The sequence below is a fragment of the Hemibagrus wyckioides genome, linkage group LG16, assembly GCF_019097595.1.
Source record: "Hemibagrus wyckioides isolate EC202008001 linkage group LG16, SWU_Hwy_1.0, whole genome shotgun sequence".
Classification (NCBI taxonomy): Eukaryota; Metazoa; Chordata; class Actinopteri; order Siluriformes; family Bagridae; genus Hemibagrus; species Hemibagrus wyckioides.
This window is the reverse complement of record NC_080725.1, coordinates 8,387,476-8,415,453: the sequence shown is the minus strand read 5'-3', so window position 1 is coordinate 8,415,453 and position 27,978 is coordinate 8,387,476. Positions and strand designations below refer to the sequence as shown.

The window sequence follows — 27,978 nt, the reverse complement described above, 5'->3', positions numbered from 1 at the left end:
TAGAAATGCTTGCTATTTGTTAATATAAGAAATAATACATTAAAATAATTATTCATTGCTTACATTTAACTCAGTAAGGCAAAAATAGTGTGAAAAAATCATGCATTCCCAACATGGTGAAAACATGTACAATAGTGCATAGTAATTATGTTGGCATAATGTCATAAAAACATGCATTATTTATATAATATGGATCGATGTAAATGCATTCTCTGCTAATAGGATAAAAACATACTTGAAATTAGTTTAAAATATTTAGAAAAAGATGTAATAAAATTTTGTAAACTTTTCACTGTAAATACTAGATCATCTTTAATATATTAATGATATTTTATCTGCTTGTCTGCAGTGCAGTTATGATCTTGACACCTTCAGAAATATCAGATTTTTTATCCTTAGTTTAACTTTAAGCTGTTTCTTTTTACTGATTTCACATATGCATTTTGTGTAGGTAGTGTGACTTTTGAGTCATTAATGCATTGGCATTAGCTAACATTCGTAAAAGGATGAACAAAGTTACCAAGAAAGACCATAGAAACTTGTCATAATGCAATGAATACCACAGCATTTGCTTCTTTCCATAAAAGATTTCCTAGGCACCAAGGCACCAAATCCATTAGATAGAAATATTATAGAGCAAAGGCTTTTTAAATGGGCTTCATTTGTTAAATTAAAGGGTTTATATAATAAACAATTCCCATTATTGAACATAAATATATTTAGAAGAAATGTAAAATCTAAAATATTAATTCAGAACTGTTATATACATACTTAATTTGACCTTCTCTACACTTTTGAATGCACATGTCCAACTGTTCAGTGTTTCAGTCATTTTTGCATAACTTGCTGTTCTCTAACAAGGTGCTCAACGGCAAAATTCACAACTGGTGTTTGATCCATGAATCGACCAATAAATTTTCTGGTTCAATTAGAATTGGTATTTAAACAGTCCTCTTCATCATGCTGTTCACACTTTGACATCATGAGACCAAGACGACACCTAACAATTGATCAACAGTACCCCGCCATTGCGAGGCTTCAAACAGGATGTTCTCAGAGGGACGTGGCCACCGAGCTTAGAGTGTCACAGAGTGTCATCAGCAGGTTGCAACAGAGATACAGAGAGACTGGAAGAGTCACAGAACGGCATAGAAGTGGATGTCCTTTGGCCACATCCCACGTTGATGACCGCTTCATTGTGAACAGTGCCCTGCGGAACCGGATGATGAATGCCACTAAACTCCAGGCACATTTAAGGGAGGTGAGAGGCACCCAAGTGTCACGTCAGACCATTCGAAACTGTTTACATCAGTGTGGTCTGCTTGCTAGACGACCTGGAAGGATACCTGACCACACCACCAGGCATAGGCGTCATCGTCTTGCATGGACGAGGGACCAGTGGGCCTCAGTGCTGTTCTCTGATGAAAGTCTATTCACATTGAGCAGAAATGATGGCCTCTAACAATGTTAGAGACGTCAAGGAGAGCGCTATGCATCAGCCACTGTTGTGGTGGTGTTACAGTCTGGGCAAGTGTGTCTACTCAATACAGAACTGCCTTACATCTTGTGAATGGTACAGTGACAAGCCAATACTACCTGAATAACATCATTAATCCAGTCATTGTGCCCCTGCATGAACACCACAGGCCTAATTTCATCTTCATGGACGACAATGCTCCAGCTCTTCGAGGTCGCATGATTAGGGAACGACTGCTGGAGGCTGGGGTACCTCAAATGGAGTGGCCTGCACTTTCTCCAGACCTGAATCCCATAGAAAACCTATGGGATCAGCTGAGTCACCGTGTAGAGGCTCATAACCCTGCACCCCAGAACCTCAATGACCTGAGGGCCGCCCTGTTGTTGTCAAGCTGTAATTGATGGTCAAGGGCACATGACAAATTATTGAGACATTGACATTTTTTGTTGTGGTATACCCAACACTGTTGTGGCTTTTGTTTCAATAAATTGTTTGAGATGAGGAAATCACCATTGCATGCTTCTACTTAAATGCCCTACTTTCATTATATATCACTGTAGCATGAACCTTTTACATTTTCCATAAATTTCACCCAAAAGCCAAATATCCTTAACCTTTTGTGAGTAGTGTATGTTTATACTACCTATAATACATGCTGTAATTTATTGTAGAAAAGGTGTGTAGAAAAACTGTGTGTAGGTACAGTATACAGTGTTGTTGCTACAAAATAGATATACAGTAATTATTTCCCCATATTCCAAGTCAATTTTAATCCATACATCTTATTTCTTTTGTGGTTTTATTTTTCTCTTGTTTCTGAGATGGTTTACACAGATCAAAGCCTAAATGCAGTACTTTATGTTTTACAAATACAGGACACAATTATTCCAAAACCAGTTATGTTTGAGATTGTAAACAAGGCACCTGAAGGATACAGTTGCCTAAAACTTCAGTAACTTCATTATATATGTTTGAAATATTTCAATATTCTCAAGAACACATTCTATTTAAGCTTGTAACTAAGCTTTGGTAGCTAAAATTTTACATTCCCCTCATATGTAAACAATGCATAGTTTTATATTTATGGTCTAACTTGAGTCAAAGTGTTTCACTTCCTGAATCTTTGATCAGTACTTTTGTCTCCAGTTTAAATACATAACAGCAAACTCAAAGAAAATGTTTCAGATCAGCATGCTGAGTATGCCTTGTTGTGTTGTGTTACTATTGGTTTTCAAATACTTTAAGGGTGACCTTTAACATGTACATTTTGTCTGCTCTACTGGAGATATAATCTTGTTTTTTTTCCTCCATATATTATAGTTCTTTCCACAGACTTTAGTGTTGATTTTTAAACTACATCCAATCATGCAACTCGATTGTAAATGTTGTTTCAAAGACAAAAACAGAGAAGTTGTTTTTTATATGAAATATTATATGAATATGAACTAACAATGCCTTTGCTCATTTTCTTTGATAACACAGATAAAGCAAGTTTGCTGTTTTGTCCTTGTTTCTTGAAAAATTTGTAAAATACAAATAGAGAACATAAAAAAACATGCTACAAAAAATAAAATAAAATCCATGTCTTAATGGCAGACTCTTTAATATCTTGAGGAAAAATTCTGCTTGCTGGTCACATGGAATGAGATAATAAATAATTAAATCAGTTGTTGTTGATCTTTCAGCTGCTCCCTACGTGTGTGAGGGGTCGCCACAGGACCAACTGGTCTGCACACCAACTTGGCACAGGTTTTACTTGGCACAGGATGCCCTTCCTGATGCAACCCTCCCATTTTTATCCTATATATTTTATATATATATATATATATATATATATATATATATATATATTAATTATAATCCCAGTCTATGAATAGATGGATAGATGGACCACCATACTACTTGATGACAATAGTACAGATGTATGGATAAATTGTATAAATATAGCATTTCAAAAAGATACACAACAGGGATACCATTATAGAGTAGTATAATATTTCTGTAAAAACAATTATAAAACACTGTGAGTGTTCTTCAGTATGAAAGGATGAAGACTTAATGTTTAGTATGAAGGCTTTGAGTTTGGTCCACACATTAAATGTCTTTTTAACAAAATTAAAAAACAATAATAATAAAATAATTAAAAAAACAACAAAACAAAATAAAAAACATATAGCCCAAGAACATGATACCTTTTAGCACCGTGTATGGATGGTAAAACAACTGAGAGAGAGAGAGATAGAGTGAGTGAGCAATGAGACGAATTGAGATCAGTTGAAATAATGGCTAAATACTAGATGGATCACTCTATAAAAGTTTATTTTAGCCACCATTTCAATTATCTATGAGTACAATGCTACTGAATGACAATGTGCTCAAACATCTCAGTCAGATATTTTTAAGCTTTCTGACATATTATTTCTGAGAGGCTATAGAGTAAATTGAGGTTTAGTAAATTTTGTGTATCTGTATTTCATAATCCACTCTAGCTTCTCATATAATACTGCAGAATTGTTGTCTCTCCTAAAATGTAAATATCTACATAATGTATGAGTAAATAACCTTTTTGACTCCCAAAAATATTTTTTGCCTAATTTTTTAGAACATTTTCTTTATATTGGTGCTTTATGGAACAAACATGCTTTTGAGTTTTTGCTATCATGTCTTCAATAACACCAAATGCACAATGTCTTCTTAATCACCTACATAATACAGTATTTGAAAAAGGTCACAGTTGACTGACTCCTCTTCACTTCCTTTTCTGTATTACATTTTTTTTTTACTCAGTTGTACCCTTTGAAGCAGTAGACACCATAGAGTTTGTGCTTCTTGTCTGGAAAACCGGAGAAGCGCACAGCAGCTTCTGTGGGGCTACAGCGGCGACGTGGACGCGAGATGGGATAGCGCACACTTCCGTCAGCTAACCAGCCGGCATCACAGCGATCATAGCCCAGCAGTTTCCATGCTGCATACATTTGGCCAACCTTAGCAATCTGAGCACCATCTTTTTGACATGCCAGCACTGCTTCATCATATGTCATCTTCCAAGAGGGTGTAAGATAGTAGAAACGCCCTGCAGAGTTCAAAAGATGCAGTTTTAAGATCTTATGGTTCCGGTTGTTTACTTTAAGGGTTGGTTATATGTTAAAATTATTTGGGATAGATAGTGTGTATCTGCAGAACATCTGTTTCAATAGTAAACTTTGCATGACAGGTCTGATTTGGCATGACAGTGATGATTATGCCTACTTCAGTGTAAAGGTTGAAAGTGTAAAATAGGCATAAAATATTTGGTATAGGTAACATTTATCTCCAGCTGGGAAAAACTATTATAATATATGTAATGCACACTTTTAGCATTCTTCTTTAGAAGTTTCTAAAATATACCAACATAAATACAAACCTTTGTATTTTGACGTGAAACAGAAGACGTCATATCTGCCCTTTTCCTTGTCTTGCATTCCATAATTCCTTATGCCAGGGACAGTGTTCTTCCCTCCACAAGGCTCTCGAGGTTTGGTGATTGGGTATTGCACTGATCCATCACTGAGCCAACCAGCATTGCACCAGTCTAGCCCTTCCCTCCAAGCATCATACAGCTGGTCAAATGAGGCCACAATGGCATCCTGATCTTGACAGGCTGTCTCAGCATCTTGGAAGTTCAGTTTATAACGCCCATGAGATGAAAAATGTGGGAAAACTACACCTGTGGAAAGATTTCGCAGTTAGTTCCTTTGCAAGGTAGCCTGGTGTCTTTAATTATAACATTATATGGTATTTTGTAGTCTGTATATTAATACAGTCTGTGACCTTGATTTAAATTTAGTCTAAATTAATAAAAGTTTACCCCCTGATTTGTCACATCATGTTCTTGTCCTTTGTGATTTTACACAACTTGTGATTCATTCATTCATTCATTCATTCATTCATTCAATAAAAGAATTTGTCATTATATAACAGTAAACTAGTTTGAACTATATGTATGACACAAACAGCAAAACTATTACTTCTATATTCTTAAGCAATTTCCTCAATTCTACTGTAAACAAGAATTTATCTAAGCAGTTGGAATGGAAATAGGCTAGAAATATCTCATCAAAATACAATATTTTATTTTCCAAACTAATTACACTAGTTTTGAGCTTGAAATGTTTTAGTTGAGCTTGAAATGTTAAGTTTATAATAATGCAATAATACTGTTAAATGATTTTTTAAAAAATTGGGACAATGTTACCTTCAAGATTGAGGGACACCACTACTGTGCCATCCTCCAGACCATCAATCACCTCACATTTGTACCTTCCATAGTCCTCCAGTGTTATCTCATTAATGACCAGTGATGCATCATTCTCACTGGCACCCTGTAGATCCACACGGCCATGAAATCTACCATAGCTCTTCTTATGGAGACCCATAGCTACAAAAACATCAATCTCTTTTAGATAATCTGATGTTAACTTAGTCCACTTTATCCTCATTCTGGGATTGGGGACAAGCCCAGGGTTCTTTTGAAACATGCATGGCAGTGTTACATTGCCCCCCCGATGAGACACCACTTTGGCTTGTTCTGTCATAACAGATAGTCCAGGTCCATTTTCTGAAGAAAAAAAAAAAAGAAAAAAAAGGAAGAATAAAATATATAAGCATATTATATATATATATATATATATATATATATATATATATATATAAATATATATATATATATATATATATATATATATATATATATATATATATATTACACACACACACATATACACACACACACACACACACACACATATATATATACACACAAATAAATACATATACATATATACATACTTGAATTTTTGAAAACTAGTCTAAAGCATTTACCATGTTTAAAAATGTGAGGAAAGGGCATTTTTAGTTTTAAAGATCACAGTACAATTGGCAATTCATTGCATCTGTAAAGAAAGTTGTGTTCTTGAAAAGAAAAACAGTTAAAAACTAATTAAAGAAAAGAGAATATTCCAAAATTCTCTGAACAGCTAAATATAAAATGTTTATTACTGCTATAAAACTCTTGGAAAAAAGGATGTTTACAGCATATCCTTATTATTAACTGTAATTGACCGAATTAACTGTAAGTCATTGCTTGTGGATGTTGTCTATGCAAGTGTATAAATCATGTTTGCTACATTTCAGAAAAACCAAACTACCCTGAATGTTTATAAATAGAATATTATATGTGATAGAAAAGCTTTCTCTATAGTTTCTTCAATTGTAACAATTATTTTCGATTCTCAAAATCCTCCAATGTCCATTAAGCCAGCTGAATATTCTATTCTAGGCTACTCTCATTTTACCTATTCTTAGCGCTATACTTTAGTACTATACTGCTATACTATACTATATTTTTGAACAACCTGTTTTATGGCAATTCATTTGGTTGTAGTATACACCAAAGACATTTAGGTCAGATATAAAAAGATGGATAGAAGACAAGAGTTTAGGAGTTTTATTTCCTGGTTTTCTACATCTAGATGTGTTCAACAATATGGACCCTTTAGTACCAGACCACATAATTTTTAGGCAAGCATAGGAAAAGCTAAGTTTTTAAGTAATATTTTTGTGTCTGCTGTTTTTCCAGGGTTTTTTTGTGGGGGGAGGGTGCATGTTCAAATGCAAGTTCCATTGTGTTATGGTCTGTTTAAAACTATACATTTTTAACCTAGATAAACTTTTTTTTTTGAGTTAGCAGAAGGGGCCATAACCAACATAGTGTCACGGCCGGGATTGAACCCGACCGTCCGTGGTGCCCGTGCACACGCCAACATGCAGCTAAATGCAGACCCAGGCACAGGATCCAGTGAAGCGCTGCTTTTATTGAAAAATGAAGACACAACATGGGGGAAACAGACGAAAGACGAGACATGGCGTGGTTAACTGGAAAAATAATAAAGACGGAACCTAGATACAAACTGGATCATAGACGGACAGGAACCACAGAACATGCAACAGTTAACACGCAGGTTAAACAATCATGGACGAGGACATACACAGAAGGATCCCTATTTATAGGGAAAGACATTAGGGTAAACTGGTTACAGGTGACACAATCAGGAGAGAGAACAATAGGACAGGTACAATTCGAAAGACACACGAACAAGCAGGCTTCTCGGATTCACCTGCCAGCACCCTCCTCAGGCCTGGCAGGGAACAGTCCAGCAGTTCCTGACGCATAGATACTGAGAGGGACACATCCCCCCGGTAATGCCTCTGCCTCAACAGTCTTGATATTTCTTGAATTCGTATTCGTATGAATATTTCTCTCATCAGCTGCTGTTATTTTACTTGGCTGACCTGTTCATTGTCTAATGGCCAGTGGTTTCTTTTTTCAGTACAATTCATACTGTTGTTTTGGATGTTCCCAATGTTTGTGCAATGTCTCATTGATTATCCCTGTTTTCTTAATCTCAAAATGGCTTGCTTTTTGGCAGAATTAATTAATTAATTAATTAATAATAAACAAACATTAGACTAAAATTAGAGCCATTTGGTCTAAAGTCAACATTTGATAACGTTTACAATGAATTCTGTTTTTCTCAGCTGATTCTTTACAATTGGTAATAGACATTTTCTAACTGAGCCTACTTCAGAAAGTCATAATGAATGCTTGAGATAATTAATGAATGTGTGGTTCTGATTTTTTTTTTTTTTTTTTTTTAACATTTAGTAGTTGTAGTAGTAAAGCCTGCTCCAATATTTTTGGAGGAGACGTAATATGCAAATTATTGAGGAGAATGTGTTCCAGTCAAGAAATTTACTTAAGCATCACTTAAAAAGGAGCAGGAAAGAACTTCTAATATACTTTGTTGTATACTAAATTGATCTTGGAATGCAACAAAAGAAAGAAATAATAATGGCGTGCTGAGTACTTTCTAGAATAAAAGTATACTGAATAATCTTAGCATATAAGATCAAATTTAGTGTATATCCATTTTATGTATGTTTATGTCTGCAGTCTAATATCAAGAAATGTTATTTTGGGTGGTTCACCATATTCCAATGGTGAGGTACTCAGGGCAGGATAGGACACTAAACTGACTAATGGCCCATTTTTATTGGGCAGGAATGTGCCGCAATCTGCCAGCCAACCCCTTTGTGCCCCCTTCCATTAATCAAGGCCCATTAGAATGGACTGCATAAAGGCATCACTTTGTGGGCAATGCAATGGGATACCCAGAAGCTGTGCAACTCTGCAATACTGCATGCAGAGCTAACACTCCTAGTTATTTCCTGAGAAAATAATAGGACTTAATAGGGCATGTCCTTTTTGTCATGCATTGCTTTAAAACTATACAAATTATTAGGGATTAAATCCAACCACAGATGGACTGGTTTCTTTAATCAAATGCTTAAAATTTCAATTTGTAAGTTTGTTGTAAGTTCGTTGTTATTTGCATAACAATGAATTGGAACATTGTTATGCAAATAAAAAAAGTGTCACACAGACATCAGACAATGTCAGCCAAAGAAAACAAGAGCAGTTGATGGCTAAAACATTGTGAGAGCTGGGAAAAAACCCCAAAACAATAGTCAGTGACACCACCAACAGCCTCCACAGGACATGTATTATGGTATTGCAATCCATTATTTAAAGAAGACTTTGAGAGCAGAAATCTGGAGGCCATATCATAAAATGCATCCACTCATCATCAGTATGAACATTTATTAATAATGTAACTCATGATGGTAGCAACAGAATAAATTCAGAGGTCTGCAATGACATTCTGTCTGCAAATTTACAGAACACTACATCCAATACAATTGGAAGAAACTTCATCATGCAGCAATACAATGGCCTACAATTAACCCACTTGAAAATACATTTCACCTTCTGAAGGGAAGACTGAAAAGCAAAAACCTCAAAAACAGCAACTGAAAGCAACTATGGTATACACCTGGAAAAGCATTAAAAGCAATAATTAACTTTGCCCATTCAGCCACAAGTGCATTAGTGGGGTCAAGCACCAAAGTCAGATGAGATGGCCTGGCATGCAGTCAGAAGTTTGCATTTATCCCAAAGGTGTTCAGATTCAAGACTCAAGAAGCTTTATTATCATTTCAACCACATATGGTTAACGCAGAACATAGTGAAATGAAACAATGTTTCTCCAGGACCTGGTGCTACATAAACATACAAAATATAAAGATCAAACACAAGAACAACACAAAGCTAGGACAGAAAGTTTGTCCAAGCCACATAAAGTGTAAGTGTGCAGTGCAGTTGATGTCAGGTGTCTCTGCTGGCCTCTGAAGTTCTTCCACACTGACACTGGCAAAACATGTCTTCATGGACCTCACATCATGCACGTCATGCTGAGAAATGTTTGGGCTTGTTAAGCTACAGTATCTAAAGACATTCTATGCATACTTGCAACTTTGTGGCAACAGTTTAAGGCTCACATATATATTGATGTGGCCTGGACAGTCTCTGAGTTTGACAACCCTGGTTTGGTAAAAATCTTAATAAAGAACATAATGTATGCTGCCTGTGGTCTGTTTTTCTGATTTCATTCATAAAATATATTTGTTGATTCTTCCAATCACAACTTAAATTGCATTTCTCAGGTTTTGCTGAGTTTATTAAGGTTATGGAAGTTATGGCATTTCCCCCATGTTAGCCAAGCAATGTAGCAGGTAGAAGATTGATTTTAAGGTTCTGTCTTAATTGTTAAAAATGTTCAATAATTCTTAATGATTCTATGGTGATTTGAGATGACAGAAACTTAATGCACTGACCCAAGAATGACTTTGAAGCAAAGCATTGCAAAACCACTGTTATTTCTACATAACCTGGCTATCTCAAGAGAGGCAATGTGCCTCTCTCACTTAGCAATTATTTAAACACTTAATAAACCTAAGAAATGGCAACTACTAAAATACACTGAAGAAAATTATAAACGCAACACTTTTGTTTTTGCCCCCATTTTTCATGAGCTGAACTCAAAGATCTAAGACTTTTTCTATGTACACAAAAGGCCTATTTCTCTCAAATATTGTTCACAAATCTGTCTAAATCTGTGTTAGTGAGCACTTCTCCTTTGCCAAGATAATGGGGGGGGGGTCCGAAAACTAGTCAGTATCTGGTGTGACCACCTTTTGCCTCATGCAGTGCAACACATCTCCTTCGCATAGAGTTGATCAGGTTGTTGATTGTGGCCTGTGGAATGTTGGTCCACTCCTCTTCAATGACTGTGAGAAGTTGCTGGATATTGGCAGGAACTGGAACACGCTGTCGTATACGAGCATCCCAAACATGCTCAATGGGTGACATGTCCGGTGAGTATGCTGGCCATGCAAGAACTGGGATGTTTTCAGCTTCCAGGAATTGTGTACAGATCCTTGCAACATGGGGCCGTGCATTATCATGTTGCAACATGGTGATGGTCATGGATGAATGGCACAACAATGGGCCTCAGGATCTCATCACGGTATCTCTGTGCATTCAAAATGCCATCAATAAAATGCACCTGTGTTCGTTGTCCATACCATAACCCCACTGCCACCATGGGCCACTCAATCCACAATGTTGACATCAGCAAACCACTCACCCACACGACGCCATACACGCTGTCTGCCATCTGTCCTGTACAGTGAAAACCGGGATTCATCCGTGAAGGGAACACCTCTCCAAAGTGCCAGACGCCATCGAATGTGGGCATTTGCCCACTCAAGTTTGGTTACGACGACGAAATGCAGTCAGGTCGAGACCCCGATGAGGACGACAAGCATGCAGATGAGCTTCCCTGAGACGGTTTCTGACAGTTTGTGCAGAAATTCTTTGGTTATGCAAACCGATTGTTGCAGCAGCTGTCCGGGTGGCTGGTCTCAGACGATCTTGGAGGTGAAGATGCTGGATGTGGAGGTCCTGGGCTGTTGTGGTTACACGTAGTCTGTGGTTGTAAGGCCGGTTGGATGTACTGCCAAATTCTCTGAAATGCCTTTGGAAACGGCTTATGGTAGAGAAATGAACATTCAATTCATGGGCAACAGCTCTGGTGGACATTCCTGCAGTCATCATGCCAATTGCACACTCCCTCAAAACTTGTGACACCTGTGGCATTGTGCTGTGTGATAAAACTGCACATTTTAGAGTGGCCTTTTATTGTGGCCAGCCTAAGGCACACCTGTGCAATAATCATGCTGTCTACTCAGCATCTTGATATGCCACACCTGTGAGGTGGATGAATTATCTCGGCAAAGGAGAAGTGCTCACTAACACAGATTTAGACAGATTTGTGAACAATATTTGAGAGAAATAGGCCTTTTGTGTACATAGATCTTTGTGTACATAGAAAAAGTCTTAGATCTTTGAGCTCAGCTCATGAAAAATGGGGGCAAAAAAGTGTTGCATTTATAATTTTGTTCAGTGTATATTCTAACAGTCTGTGAACAGTCAGTCAAATATGCTAAATATTAATATTACATAAATTGGAAATGGTTGAAATTGTGAATGATTGCATCCATGTGCACGTCAAAATATTTGACTTACCTGAGATGTAAATGGTCCTGTAAGATGCCAAATCAGAAACCTTGTCAAAGTTCTCTGCATAGCACACAGACAGGAAGGTGAGGAGAAACAGAGTGTTCATCTTGATATATTGCATTAGTGCCGTTATTTCACTATAAATAGAAAGAATAGCACAGAGTTATTCCAGCAATTCTTGTTTCAACATAATAACAATCACTGCATGTCCAAAAATTGACATTTCGGTGCTATGATAATCTAAGAACAGATGTTTTCTTCTGAACATCCAGTATATTTCTATCTGCAGTATTCCCAGGTGAACCACCGATTATTCTTGTAATGCAGAGCATGCTGTCTCCTTATCACTTCCAAATGACATTTTCTACAGTTAAACTCTTCACCCAAATGCTGCAGAGCACAACGTGAAAAAAATGAAACAAACTTTACATATCAACACAGTGCAGAACACAAGCACAACTTTTCCAGACACACTTTTTTAAGCACAGCAGCCCTATTAGAGCACTATCATTCTTCAGCACAACAAAGCCTAAAGAGGGTAGCAGACTTACCATCTTACACAATATACAGTCCTAGCTAATAGCTGCATGTGCAGATCTTGTCACAAATACATCTGAGTTAGAAGGATACAGACTCTCTCTCTCTCTCTCTCTCATTCTCTGCAGTAACACTGATTGATCCTTTTTTCTCTTCATTCAATTCAGACTGCTGACGCACTAACAGAGTGTGCCAGGTAGTAGTTCTGCAGTCAGCAGCACAAAATTGTCCTCTCTCTGCAGAGCAGCCCCCACCCATTCACCTCAGACCAGGCTGCAAATAGTCATTAGGCATACCAGGAATCCACCAATGATAAGATTAGGGAGAACAAACATATGTCCTTTCCTACAGCAGAGATATTTCAGAATACCCTGTCTACATTATAAGAACAACACCATTCACCACCTACAAAAATAATAATAATAAAAAAACCCATACAAACAAGTGAATAAAACAAATTTTAAATTCAGTACAGAAATCATATCCTATCAAAATGTCAGTAGCTTTTTGTGGTCAAATAAGCTTTTAGAAACTGATAAAATAAATGTAAGTATTGTTCAAAAGTTCTGATGACTTTTATTATATAAAACATTTGCAAGTCCTCCAGAAGATATTCAGAATTCTTGCAAGAGTTACTAAAATGTGGTCTTCTTCATACACACATTAATAAAAACATCATATATTGCAACATTTTACTGTCCATTGTTACAACATCCAGACATTACTAATTACATCATATGTGTTAAATGCATTGTTATAATTTTATTTGTAAAATAAATTCACCACATTTAAATGAAAAAACTTTGTTTTGGCTTATTAAACTCTCATGTTTTATGGTATCTGTTTGCATGAAATGTTTTGCATTTCATGCAAAAAATCATGACGATTCAGGTTAAAGAGCTTCACTTAATGTTCCATTAAACAGCTGGGCTGGTTTGTGTATTACATAAATTGCTGATGACCTGGGATTTTTTATGTATGGAGTTTACAGAGAATAGTATGAAACATTATTGTTGATTTGAGAAGTCAGGGAAAATAGACAGATTGGTTTGAGCTGCCAGGAAGAATATGGTAACTAAAATTATCACTCTTTACAACCATGGTGAGCAGAAAAGCATCTCAACATGCACAAAACATCAAACCCTGAGGTGAATGTCCTAAAACAGCAGAAGACCACATCGAGTTCTACTCCTGTTAGACAAGAACAGGAATCTGAGGCTATCATAGGCACAGGGTCACCCAGACCCGACAGGTGAAGATTAGAAAAAAAAAATACATTGTCTTATTCCAGTCCATTTTGTGTGCCTCTGTGCCCACAATAGCCTCAAATACTTGTTCTCAACTTCAGATGTGTTTCTGCTCACCACGGATAATTAGAGGCTATAGCCTCTTATAAACTGTGGTGAGCAAAGAGTAAAGAGTGTTTATAAACTTCCTGTCAGCTCTAGCTAGACTAGTCATTCTGCCCTGGTCCCTTGCTTATCAACAAAGTTTCAGCATGCAACTTAGCATGCATCTCAGGACATCAGCAGTGTTTTAAATACCCAATCTAGCCCATCTGGCACCAACAACCATACCACAGTTAAAGTCACAGAGATCACATCGACCCTGATGTGAAAACATCATCGATTCTGATGTTTGATGTGAACATTAACTGAAGCTCTTGACTGGAAGCTCTTTATGCATTGTGCTGCTACTACATGATTGGTGGCATATTTATAGATAGCTGCTCATAACAAGCAGGTGTACAGCAGTGGTTAGTGGTCTCTTGAACTGCTATACAGAAAGCTGACTTCATCTCAGGTTAGGCTTCTCAATAATCTCTCCACTTTCTGGCACTGAGACCTGTATTACTTCACAGAACATGTCTACATTGGCTGCTCTGCTTATGCTTTCACTCACACTCCATGAGAATCTGGAAGGGCTGGTGGTACAGGTTTGCTTTTGTACCAGAGATGTTGCTTCAGACCTTTTTCCCTCATTTCCACATCTCATCCTTTGAATTCTATGCAGTTATACTGACCTCTCTGTCTCATCATTGTCATCTACCACTCTCCTGGTCCCCTATAAAACTTTCTTCAAGACTTTTTTGAGATTATCCTCAGTCTTTTGCCTACCAAGAGGCACCCCTATCACTATCCATGGAGACTTCAACCTCCCCTCTGACAAGTTCAAGTAATCTAGCCTTCTCCCATTCCTTCTCCCTGACATTCAACAGCTGCCCTTTTGTACACTATCAATGGTACCCAACTCCACATCTCCAAATCATCACCACCTGATTTTCAGAATAGGGAGGGTGATGGTGAAGTATAACTATACTACACCATCACCTTCCCTATCCTGCCCTATCCTGCATAACGTCACCTTCCCTATCCTGCCCTATCCTGCCCAACGTCAATACCTCTCTCCCAATTACTAAAACCTCCACCCTATCTCCCCTTCCTTTGTAGTTTATTGGACCCTATCATAACTTCCTAACCCTGACACCACAGACACTTTCCTCAGCCATGGAACTTGTATGCCCAATACCCTTTAAAACCAGGAAAATTTCAAAGTGCATCAGTAATTCACGCTGGATAAGGCTGCCAAATGCCATAAATGTAAATAAATAAATATATATTAATATAACTCTGTGTGTGTGTGTGTGTACATCTAAAACACACCCAAAATGTACTTGTGGAACATTTTACATTTCTAGATTTGATATAATTTTGACAATTTCAGCTTTTTATTTAGTTTTTAGTTTCCTGATATGTACATTGTTGTTATGTACATTTTCCTGATATCTAACTAAGGAAAGCATAAGCCTCAATATTTACTTCAATGAAAAATCCATTTATAGATTTTTTTTTAACGAAGATCTTTACAAATAACAAAGAATGTTCTGTTGGAAAAAGGACCTCCACCCTACTCCTGTATAAATGGGTTAGGTTCACACCAGAGTCCACCCATCCTGGATGTCAGTTAGAAGTCTGCAACGTCACCCTCGTACCACCTTAGCTCACACAAAGACCTCTCAGTATAGCTGAATACTGCACACAGCAAGAAATTGCTTGTTTCAATGCTGTGTACATCCAGCTGTCTAATCAATACTTCTTTCAGTGAATATATATAAATTTACTTAGAAAACACATTTAATAAATCTTTTGGGTTGCATGGCACAAGTACCACTGCACTGTGGCAGTCAACACTTCAGTCTTTCTAGCCTGAGTATGTCTAAATTGAATATCACTAAATTGACTATGTCTAAATTAAATATCATATGCCACATCGATCTGTCTTTTCATTTTAAGCAGTTTCTAAACAAGAGGACGACCTTGTGAATACACAATTTATATATATATATATATATATATATATATATATATATATATATATATATATATATATATATTTATTTATATATATATATATATAAACAGTACTACAGTGCATTACTTATCGCTTATTTACATTTTTATTACTATCAGAGACGATGAGCACATTTTTATGTTCTGCAGTTCATACTCAGTCTCTGTGAGTGGTTTGTCTATTTGCCCTCCAATGGCCTTTTACAGTCCTATTAGCATCTGAGAACGACCAGTTAATGGGCTCAACAACAATTTTAGGTCTCCTAATTTAATTGCTGTTCTCAATTAATGTGTACTAATTAAACGACATAACGACATTTTCCTCACAGCAATGTAAACAGTGAATTTACGTATCTTAATTGATTCGTCTGGTAGCTTTTCTCAGCCTGTTTAAAAGTTGACAAACCCCACTAGCTTTAAAAATTGGCTATATGCATTTCTTCTTATGATATTAATTTTTTTTCGAATAAACAAAAGAATAAAAGTGAGAAGGCATACATCTTACCTCGTGGAACAGAGAACTTGCGTGTGCTGCCGTATAATTTCTGGAGCGTTTTCTTTGTACTCTCGCCTACGTCACAAGGTAATGACTGAAAAAGGCACACATCGCATTGCTTGGACTACTTATAACAGACTTTCCATTCAGCCTTTTTTACGTTTGCCTCCACCAGAGTGAAACAGACTCATGACGGCTGATGACAAGTCGTTTTCATGACGTCGAATCAGACGCTTCCCTGTCGGCACTAGCCGCTGTGACAGGAGGGGGGAGAGTGCCGGCATCCCGATTATGATTATGTGTTTAAACTTAAATTAAGAAATTTGAGTGCTTTGCAGTGAATGCTAAATTGTCTAAGCTTAATTGAGATGAGATACGAAGCTTTATTGCCATTTATTGTACAACAGTATAAGAGAAGTATAAGACTGTATAAGACATCTTCCGGGTGTATCACTATGCTATTGCACTGAATATTTCAGTATGTATAGTACTGTTTGTTAATTGAGTTAGCAACATAGCAGCATTCAGGGGTTCGAGGTGGTTGCATGGGAACCACGTTACATGCGCACCTGATTGCAGCATAAGCTACAGAAATCCACTGAAATCATACTTTAAATTCCACTTAGTTTGCATGTGCAGCCAAGAACGTATACGTATACCCAATTTTATTAGTTAAACAATCGATTTTATGTGGATAAGTAAAGTGAGTAGCCTACAAAGAGGAGGTCAGGTAGAGAAAAACGCACCTTAATTGCAAATATCGCTGAGTGCAAATCAAGCAAATGTTTTAAAAGCCGAAATGTGCAAAATAATAATTACAAAGGTTTCTGTTAAATTCATTTCATTTTAAGCAGTGTCTAAAGATGAATAATCATTTGGGTCTAAATATGTGCATTAAAAAACAACCAACCAACCAACCAAACAAACAAAAAGCATGTGCATATATGTATATGATATATGGTTGGATGAAAAAAAATGTCTTAGGCAGCTCAGATTTATGTAACATTTTAGAATTCAGCCACTGGTTTAATCAGCAGTTGCTTTACATTATTTTTTGTTATCCCATTGCCATATTTTGTTCACATCCATAAAAAAAAAGCCTTTGGTTAATCATTATTACTGTTAGGAAGTACAAGCATTGTTCAGTCAACCTTATGCCTTCAAGGGAAATTAAAAAGGGGAGGACTATGACTGAAAACCTGGAAGTCACTAAAAAGTCAGGAAAACTAGCTGTAGTTCATACATGTACAATACAACACCCCTGAGTCTTTGGTACACTTCAAACAAAAAGGCTTTGAATATTTATTAATGATGGCAATATTATTAACAATAATAATTAATTTTGTGTATAAGAAAAGTGTGTAAGAATAGAGCAAATACATTTTCATTTCAAGAGAAAATAAGAAAATAGAAGGAATAGAAGAATAGTAGGAACATTTCATGTTCTTTCTCCAGTGCTGGTGCAGTTTAAACTCAACATGTGCTGTTTAAGGGCGTATGAGTACCAGTACTGTTTACAATAAAGCTGCACAAAGACTCCTTTTTGAGGATCTCAGCAAGCAGCACTGCTGGAGTAATCACAGAAAAAAGGGGTGGGGGAGCACAGGCATGTGCTCTGAACGATTGCTTCTGTGGTCGTTTTGCTTGGAAAGACGGGTGGAAGTACTGCTATTAGAAAGCAGGCACTGTATGTTGGCTACAAGGTTTGATTCATTTGAAAAAACTTGTCTGAATTTCATAGTGTATCTTCCTGAGGTTCCAACTTGTCTTTCTTCACTGCCTACTGCAAAATAGCAATGAAAGAATACAGATATTACGAAGCTCCAAAAAAGCTAATTTTGACTTAGCTTAAATGTTGGTAAGTAAATAATAGTTAAATGAAAACGGTGTCATGGACAGCAGACAAAATATCTGTGAAATTGCAAATGCACAGACAAAAAATAACAGTTCTGTGGGAAGTTAAATTGATTGTAAACCATGTATACATATAGAGATAACTGTAGACCTCTACAGTGTATTTACTGTGAAATATGTCAAGGAGCTATCAAAAGATAAAAGGAAAAGGCCTATGGCATATAGATAACCATTATTTTGTTAACAAAGGTAAGGAAACTTTCATATGTTCTATCTCTATATATGTTATTAGTTACCTGTTTTTTTTCTACAGTTCTCAAATGTTGTATATTATTTCATTTCATTGCACGTTCTCTTTTTCGTCACTAAGTGTCCTGTTTTTTTTTTGTGTTGTCTTTTTGTACTTATTGTCTTATCTTTGCTCTGTTTGCACCTAGTTGCACACTTTGCACTTTATGTAGCTAGGACAAACTTCTGTCCTAGCTCTGTGTAGTTTTTTTGTGTGTAAACTTTATGTTGTATGTTTATATAGCACCAGGACCTAGATAAACAGTGTTTCATTTATGTACTGTGTCAGCTATATTTGGTTGAAATGACAATAAAAGCTTCTTAAATCTTGAATCTTGAATTAAGGTCCATATGTGGGCATGGTGTCATCCACCCTGATAAACTTTAAAATAACCCAGTACACCATTCCCTTAATTGTGTCTATGATTAAGATGTACAAGACCAGTTACAATTAACTAGCCCCTGAGCCGTGATCCACACCTGAAGAGATAGGTCATATATTGAAAACGAGCTGCCAGCTAACAAATAAATTAGTGCATGTACAATCAACCACCAAATTGCTATTGCACTGTCAATAGCTAGCTAGAAACCAGCAAATTGGTACCATACAACAAGCTGCTGGCAATTTTACAAAAGTTCAATGTAAAAAAAAATGCCTAACAAATTGTGCAACCAAGAAATAACCATGTAGCTAACTTTATGGTAAAATCTTTTTCTTTTTAAAATGTTTGGCAGTGTGTTTTGGATCATTGTCTTGCTGCATGACAAAGTTCCTCCCAATTAATCTGGATGCATTTCTTTGTAAATTAGCAAACAAAGTGTTGCTTTCAATGTCTGAGTTCATTCTGCTGCGACCACTTTTAATTAGATCATCAATAAAGAAAAGACTAGCCTGTTGAAGAAGCAGACATGCAAGCCCAAGCCATGACACTACCTTCCCCATGTTCCATAGATGATCCTTTTTTCCTCCAGACTTTGGTCTCCATCACTTTGGTATATGTTAATCTTAGTTCCATTACTTTTGAGGCTCTTTTCTATTTTCTATTCTCTATTAACTCCAATCTGGCCTTCTGATTGTTACTGTTGATGATTGGTTTGCTTCTTCTGGTATGGCCTCTATATTTCTACTTTCAAAGTCTTCTTTGAATAATGGATTATGTTACCTTTACCACTGTCCTGTGGAGGATATTGCTGATGTCACTGACTGTTGTTTACAGCTCTCACAATGATTTTGTCATAAGCTGTCATAAGTTTTTTTGGCTAACTTTTTTTTTGATGTCGTTGCTCATTTGCCATGCATGATGTTTGTGCAATGCCTCTGACTGATTTTCCTTCTTTTCGTGGCTTCAAAATTCAAAATTTCTCCCATAGATAACTCAATAATACAGTCTTTACAGATGAAAATGAGAGCTAACCCCAAAAGTATTTGTTCACAGCAATTCATTGTTTAAACAACCAATCTATTTGGACACACATTGGCAGAAACAAATACTTGTCAGTCACGTTATAGGTGATGCAAAATGTATTATGTTCTATGTCAGTTAACACATCTACATATAAATACCAGGAAATAAAAGCTGATAATCCATTTGGGTGGAGCTTAGTTATGCAAGGTGGCTAAAATCTTGTTAGCTTGGACCAATTTTTACTGCTGTTTACAAAATGAAAAGAAATGCAATTTTAGCATATACACTACTCACAAAAAGTTAAGGATATTTGGCTTTTGGGTGAAATTTATGGAAAATGTAAAAAGTTCACGCTACAGTGATATTATATAATGAAAGTAGGGCATTTAACTAGAAGCATGCAATGGTGATTTCCTCATCTCAAAAAATTTATTAAAACAAAAGCCAACAACAGTGTTGGGTATACCACAACAAAAAATGTCAATGTCTCAATAATTTGTCATGTGCCCTTGACCATCAATTACAGCTTGACAACGACATCTCATACTGTTCACGAGTCGACTTATTGTCTGCTGAGGCATGGCATTCCACTCTACACGGTGACTCAGCTGATCCCATAGGTTTTCTATGGGATTCAGGTCTGGAGAAAGTGCAGGCCACTCCATTTGAGGTACCCCAGCCTCCAGCAGTCGTTCCCTAATGATGCAACCTCGAAGAGCTGGAGCATTGTCGTCCATGAAGATGAAATTAGGCCTGTGTTGTTCATGCAGGGGCACAATGACTGGATTAATGATGTTATTCAGGTAGTATTGGCTTGTCATTGTATCATTCACAAGATGTAGGGCAGTTCTGTATTGAGTAGACACACCTGCCCAGACTGTAACACCACCACAACAGTGGCTGATACATAGCGCTCTCCTTGACGTCTCCAACATAGTTGTCGGCCATCATTTCTGCTCAACGTGAATCGACTTTCATCAGAGAACAGCACTGAGGCCCACTGGTCCGTCGTCCAGTGTAAATGTTTCATTAAAAAAAAAAATGCTCCCTGGCCCATGCAAGGCGATGACACCTGTACCTAGTGGTACCTAGTACCTGTACCTAGTGTAAGTGTTTCGAATGGTCTGATGTGACACTTGGGTGCCTCTAACCTCCCTTAAATGTGCCTGGAGTTGAGTGGCATTCATCACCCGGTTCCGCAGGGCACTGTTCACAATGAAGCGGTCATCAACGTGGGATGTGGCCAAAGGACGTCCACTTCTATGCCTTTCTGTGACTCTTCCAGTCTCTCTGTATCTCTGTTGCAAACTGCTGATGACACTCTGTGACACTCTAAGCTCAGTGGCCACGTCCCTCTGAGAACATCCTGTTTTGAAGCCTCGCAATGGCGAGGTACTGTTGATCAATTGTTAGGTGTCGTCTTGGTCTCATGATGTCAAAGTGTGAACAGCATGATGAAGAGGACTGTTTAAATACCAATTCTAATTGAACCAGAAAATTTATTGGTCAATTCATGGATCAAACACCAGTTGGGAATTTTGCCGTTGAGCACCTTGTTAGAGAACAGCAAGTTATGCAAAAATGACTGAAACACTGAACAGTTGGACATTCAAAAGTTGCATTCAAAAGTGTAGAGAAGGTCAAATTAAGTTCACCTGTAAAGGTTATAGTGCATTTTAGGTGCATCCTGAAATTTCACCCGAAAGCCAAATATCCTTAACTTTTTGTGAGTAGTGTAATAGAATTCTTATGGTGCATTTCTCAGAGATACAATTTTACACATACAGATGTCTTTTTTATAAACTTTTATTTTTATAAACTGAGCCATCTATTGTTATGTTAAAATTGAAATATGTTTTGCCTTGTCAAATGACTTGTATCATAATAAAAAAAAATCCAATAAGTAGTTTGATATTTACTTTGTTTTCAGATATATAGTAAGTTCTAAGTATTTTGTTTTTGATTCTGGTCCCCCAGAGTCTGGCAAAAATCTGTACAAATTGTCGAACAATGGATTGTCAAACATTGGATTCATAGTCCAGATGTAAATATAATAGATGGATCAGCTATTTAAAGAGTATAAATCAATGGCATGTGAGAGCATTTACAGTTACTGGATGATAGATGCAAGTGTAATCAACAAATTATATTTGCTATGATATTGTATCTAAATCTATCTAAATGACAGTTACTACAAAGAAAAAAAATGTAACCCACCAAATATATGTGGTCACAATATTTACTGTCTTTATTTTTTATTTGTTTCATTCCGCCAAAGTGTTTGTGACATAAGGCATTAGTTTAAAACTGTCACTTGTCATCTTTAGAGGGGGCACTGTATTGAGGGAGTTGTTGAAGAGTTGAAACTTTTATTTGAATTAGTAATGAAGAGAAGCTCACTGTGAACACAGCGTCTTTGTTTTATTTCATTAATTATCCCATTTAAACAGGTCTAATTTCTGTATACAGTAGACCAACTTTCTTGCCCTGTATTTAAAATAGCTATTTTATGACAGTGTTTATTAACAAAAATGTTGTAGCAAAATTCATGAAAGACAACAACTATTACATAAGTGCTTCTATTATAACTTTCAACTCCTTACCTGGTATCTCCCCACCCTCGATCTACACTATATTGCCAAAAGTATTCGCTCACCTGCTTTGACTCGCATATGAACTTAAGTGACATCCCATTCCTAATCCATAGGGTTCAATATGAACCCTTTGCAGCTATAACAGCTTCAACTCTCCTGGGAAGACTGTCCACAAGGTTTAGGAGTGTGTTTATGGGAATTTTTGACCATTCTTCCAGAAGCGCATTTGTGAGGTCACACACTGATGTTGGACGAGAAGGCCTGGCTCTCAGTCTCCGCTCTAATTCATCCCAAAGGTGTTCTATCGGGTTGAGGTCAGGACTCTGTGCAGGCCAGTCAAGTTCATCCACACCAGACTCTGTCATCCATGTCTTTATGGACCTTGCTTTGTGCACTGGTGCACAGTCATGTTGGAAGAGGAAGGGGCCAGCTCCAAACTGTTCCCACAAAGTTGGGAGCATGGAATTGTCCAAAATGTCTTGGTATGCTGAAGCATTCAGAGTTCCTTTCACTGGAAATAAGGGGCCAAGCCCAGCTCCTGAAAAACAACCCCACACCATAATCCCCCCTCCACCAAACTTTACACTTGGCACAATGCAGTCAGACAAGTACCGTTCTCCTGGCAACCGCCAAACCCAGACTCGTCCATCAGATTGCCAGATGGAGAAGTGCGATTCATCACTCCAGAGAACGCGTCTCCACTGCTCTAGAGTCCAGTGGCGGCGTGCTTTACACCACTGCATCCGACACTTTGCATTGCACTTGGTGATGTATGGCTTGGATGCAGCTGCTCGGCCATGGAAACCCATTCCATGAAGCTCTCTGCGCACTGTTCTTGAGCTAATCTGAAGGCCACATGAAGTTTGGAGGTCTGTAGCGATCGACTCTGCAGAAAGTTGGCAACCTCTTCGCACTATGCGCCTCAGCATCCGCTGACCCCGCTCCGTCAGTTTACGTGGCCTACCACTTCATGGCTGAGTTGCTGTCGTTCCCAAACACTTCCACGTTCTTATAATACAGCTGACAGTTGACTGTGGAATATTTAGGAGCGAGGAAATTTCACAACTGGATTTGTTGCACAGGTGGCATCCTATCACAGTTCCACGCTGGAATTCACTGAGCTCCTGAGAGCGACCCATTCTTTCACAAATGTTTGTAAAAACAGTCTGCATGCCTAGGTGCTTGATTTTATACACCTGTGGCCATGGAAGTGATTGGAACACCTGATTCTGATTATTTGGATGGGTGAGCGAATACTTTTGGCTATATAATATAGTGTATGTTGCATTCTATCCTTCCATTTATATTATGGTGATCTACCCATCTTCCACATAAGAAAGGTGCTGTTTTTCTAAATCCTTTGTCTTTGAGGTGAACATGTATTCTCTATTTTGCTTCTTTAAGCATGCTGTGAGTCCTGAGGAGAAACATTCTTCACTGTGCAACTAGAAGTAGCAAATACTCAGTTAAACTCCTGACTGGAGTTGGCCAAAATAAAAGAAGAACTGGCAGCTTATTTGGGCCTCAATTAGATTCAAGAAGAATTCGTCAGCAGCCGAAGTGGAAGTTATTTTGACTCCTGCCTGAGCTGATGGAAATATTTAGCCACATAACAGCACCTGAAGGGGGTAAAATCTAGAAAGAAATTACAGAAAAGGTTAATTAAGTGTCAATTAAAAGATGTGTACAGAAGATATTTTGATGCAAATCTGCACTGTGCACAGATAATCATAGAGAGCAAACACCTCAAATTCGGTAAAATTGTTCATTTTAAATTGTTTTTTTACATTCAGCTTGTTCAGATTGTTTAATGTGTTGAGTGCAGGATATTTAGTCGTTCTTCCTGTCATTAGTTCCTGGCATTAGTAATTAATACTTTTATTTGTGAAAATACTGTATTAGTTAGCTCTCTGACAGAGATGATTGCAGCATTAGAGGTGCACATCCATACATTAGATTAGATTAGGGTTAGTGAGAGTGATAGCAGTGTAGTTTCTGTAGGGGAATGTATTATGCATTAGAATGTATTATGCATTAGACCAAACCACTATAGTGTGTATGAATGTACGTGATGACGCTATGGGGAGGCTTTATTAGAAACACATGCAAGCAAGAGCCTCTGTTTTTCCTTCTGTTTATTTAATGAGTTATAAATTCACTGGCTTGTGTCTTTTCTTTGACATGCCAGAAGTGGCCAAGTAAGGAGAAAAACCATATGCCTAAGAATGCCATCAGTTCAAATATCAGACAACTTTACATTTGTTAAGTCAGGGGTATGACATCCTGTGGGAAGACAGAGTCTGATTTTACATTTGGGAGGTCCACAAACTACTGTAGAATAAAATGGCATGGAAATGGGAACAGGAGCAAACGTTTTGCCAACTAAAAAAAGTGCTCACGACCTCACTAGTATTGGCATTTTATGACATAATGCCAGCAGTTACAGATGAAGGTAGTACTCCTTCAAGCACTACAGGAAACTAGCCGCACACTGCTCATGATCACTGACCAGACCACTGTCTTGCAGGGTTCTGGACATGCAAATATTTCAACAGATATCTGAATGGGATGGGGCATTCCAGACTCAACATGGACCACCAGGCTCTGGTCATTTTGATAAACTATTCTACAAGTAAAACAATTGTTTTAGCAGATACCATATAGTGGATCCCTCATTGCAGCACCAGGTTTCACAATATTGAGACTGTATCTGTTCCCCAAGCTAAACAAAAGTCTAGCAACACTCAGAAAATGTGTTTTAGTAACATGATTAGCACAAAATTAGATCATAGTGAACAACAGTTGAGTTCATCCTAAATTCAGTAGGGGTTAATCAAAATGAAATAGGACCCACTCATAATGGATGTCACACTCTTGATCTCATTTTAACATTCTGATAGCAATTTCCACAATCTGAAACTATCACATACCATCATCTCATTGACATAAAATGTGCACTTTCCCACATCACCGCGTTAAACCTATGTTTATGTATGCTACTGCAGAGAGGTTTATCAATAGTCTCCCAGAGTTCCATTAATAATGTAGCTTGACTTAGAAGAAGAATTAGAGAGAAAATACTAGCACCCTGGTATAGTAATCACACATGCACCTTAAAACAGACCACCAAAAAATTAGAACGTAAATGGCATCAAGATGAATCGGACATGTTTCAAATAGCATTGAAACATAAACCTCCTGAGATACAGAAAATCTCTGCTCCTAGGTCAGCATATCTGTCTACCCTAAAAAATGATAACAAAATCTTCGATTTTGGTTTAATACTGCAGCAAAATTAACTAGGAATTAAAACACTGTAGAAAAACACAAGTCATCAACATGTAGCAGCAATGACTTCATGGATTATTTCAATGGCAAAGGTGAAAATATTATATTAGAAACAAATTCTAATGTTAATTTAAAACCAGTCAATCTAATAGCTAATCCTGTAGATAACAAAATTATTATATTAGATCAGTGTTTAGAATGTTTTTTGTTAATTTCACTAATTCTTCTTCAAAAATCAACTTGCATACTAGATCCCTTACCTACATATTTCTTTAAACAGATTATACCAGTAACACCTGAACCCCTTTTAAAAATATCAATTCTTCCCTTAGCACTGACTATGTGCATTAATCATTTAAACAAGCATCTATCTAACCCCTTAATCAAAAATCCTGTCCTTGACCCCTATCAGCTGTACTGATACAGCACTAGACACAGTGGTATATGACCTACTACTGGCCTCTGATCAGGGTTGTGTCTCCTTGCTGGTGTTACTTGAGCTTAGTGCAGCCTTTGACACCACTGATCATACTGTGTTACTTGAAGTGCTTACAAATAGGACCACATGCAGTCAGAAGTAAGCTTTCTGATCTGTTTCATCATGTGCAGCAGTAAAATACCTTGGTGTGATTATTGACTCCTGTCATTCATTTGAATCTCAGGCCCACTAGGGCAGCCTTCTGTCATCTCAGAAATATTTTTAAGAATGATAATAAATGTGTCACTACATGATGGAGTTTATGGTTTTTTACTAGTTTATGTTTTTGTTACCTTCAGGTTGGATTATTATATTGCCCTTGTAAGGTCCCAGCTGTTGAGGTGGAGTGGCTGGTACTTTGGTGCAGTCAGAACATTCTGAAGCTGAACATGTGCCAAAGTGTGGAAATGACAGTGAACTTTGGAAGACATCCATGAACACTACTCCCCCTCACAATATCCAAGAGCCCAGTGTCATATGTAGAGACCTTCAAGTTTCTAGGATTTGTACCTTCTAAGAAATATTGCTTTAGATACAGCCTGCCATGTACTTACACCAGGTCTGTTTACAACTTACATCACCACAAATGTAGTATTGCTTAAACTGCATTCTGTCAATATGTGCTTTTTTTTAAGGAGACCTCTCTTTGTCTTTCGTCAAAACCTAATGAATTGGACCAAACTGAGTGATACATTTATTTTTAGATAAATTGGAAAGATATGAGAATCATAAATAGTCAGAATATTTGTTCACTTAAATACTTTGGAAACTACTTTGGGTACGACTTTTTCTTTCATATTTTTCTACAATGTTCACTCGCACTATCAAGAGATTTGAGTGTGTTTAATCATTCTTAACAAGTCCAATTTTAATCTATTATTGCTTCAGCTGTGGGTGGTACAAGTATACATTTCTTATGCAAATTCTAATTTAAAAGACAAATGGACATAATTAAATACACCTGCAGGGCAATTGTACATACAGTGCCCTCCACAATTCTTGACACTGTTTAGAGAACCAAAAAAAAAGCAAAGCTGACTGTATAAAATAAATAAATAAATGCAGGGCAAAAAGAATTCAATCTTGGGTTATATTAAACAAATATCAAAGCAGCAATTCAGCTTTGTCAGTTGGCAAAGAGAGTATATGAATTTAGAAAAAAATCTAGAAAAAAAAAAATGGAGAAAATCCGATCCAACAGACGAGCTACTGTTGCTCAAATTGCTGAAGAAGTTAATGCTGGTTCTGACAGAAAGGTGTCAGAATACACAATGCATTGCAGTTTGTTGCGTATGGGGCTGCATAGCTACAGTCCAGTCAGGGTTTCCATGCTGACCCCTGTGCACCACCGAAAGCAGCAACAATGGGCATGTGAGCATCAAAACTAGCAATAGAAGAAGGTGGCCTGGTCTGATGAATCACATTTTCTTTTACATCACATTGATGGCCGGGTGCGTGTGTGTTGTACGTGTGGAGGCCTCACCTCACAACTTACAGGACTTAAAGGATCTGCTGCTAACATCTTGGTGCCAGATACCACAGCACACCTTCAGGGATCTAGTGGGGTCCATGCCTTGATGGGTCAGGGCTGTTTTGGCAGCAAAATGGGGACCAACACAATATTAGACAGGTGGTCATAACGTTATGGCTGATCAGTGTATTAATAGCCATGTGTGGTGCACTACTTTTAA

General features: G+C 37.3%; 1 protein-coding gene across 3 annotated transcripts; it reads right to left on the bottom strand.

The window, feature by feature from the left end:
- Positions 1-13: 13 nt before the first annotated feature.
- On the bottom strand, positions 14-27,944 carry hapln1b (hyaluronan and proteoglycan link protein 1b). Of its 3 annotated transcripts, none has more exons than XM_058411766.1 (5): positions 27,783-27,944; positions 12,003-12,133; positions 5,712-6,074; positions 4,881-5,183; positions 14-4,550 (listed from the first exon to the last, which is right to left on the bottom strand). In XM_058411766.1, the coding sequence occupies exons 2-5, from the start codon at positions 12,115-12,117 to the stop codon at positions 4,261-4,263; spliced, it is 1,071 nt and encodes a 356-aa protein (XP_058267749.1). In that variant the 5' UTR covers positions 12,118-12,133; positions 27,783-27,944; the 3' UTR covers positions 14-4,260. The 3 variants fall into 3 exon arrangements, with proteins under 3 accessions (XP_058267749.1, XP_058267748.1, XP_058267747.1); XM_058411765.1 differs by lacking the exon at positions 27,783-27,944 and adding an exon at positions 16,389-16,921; XM_058411764.1 differs by lacking the exon at positions 27,783-27,944 and adding an exon at positions 12,548-12,951.
- Positions 27,945-27,978: the final 34 nt, after the last annotated feature.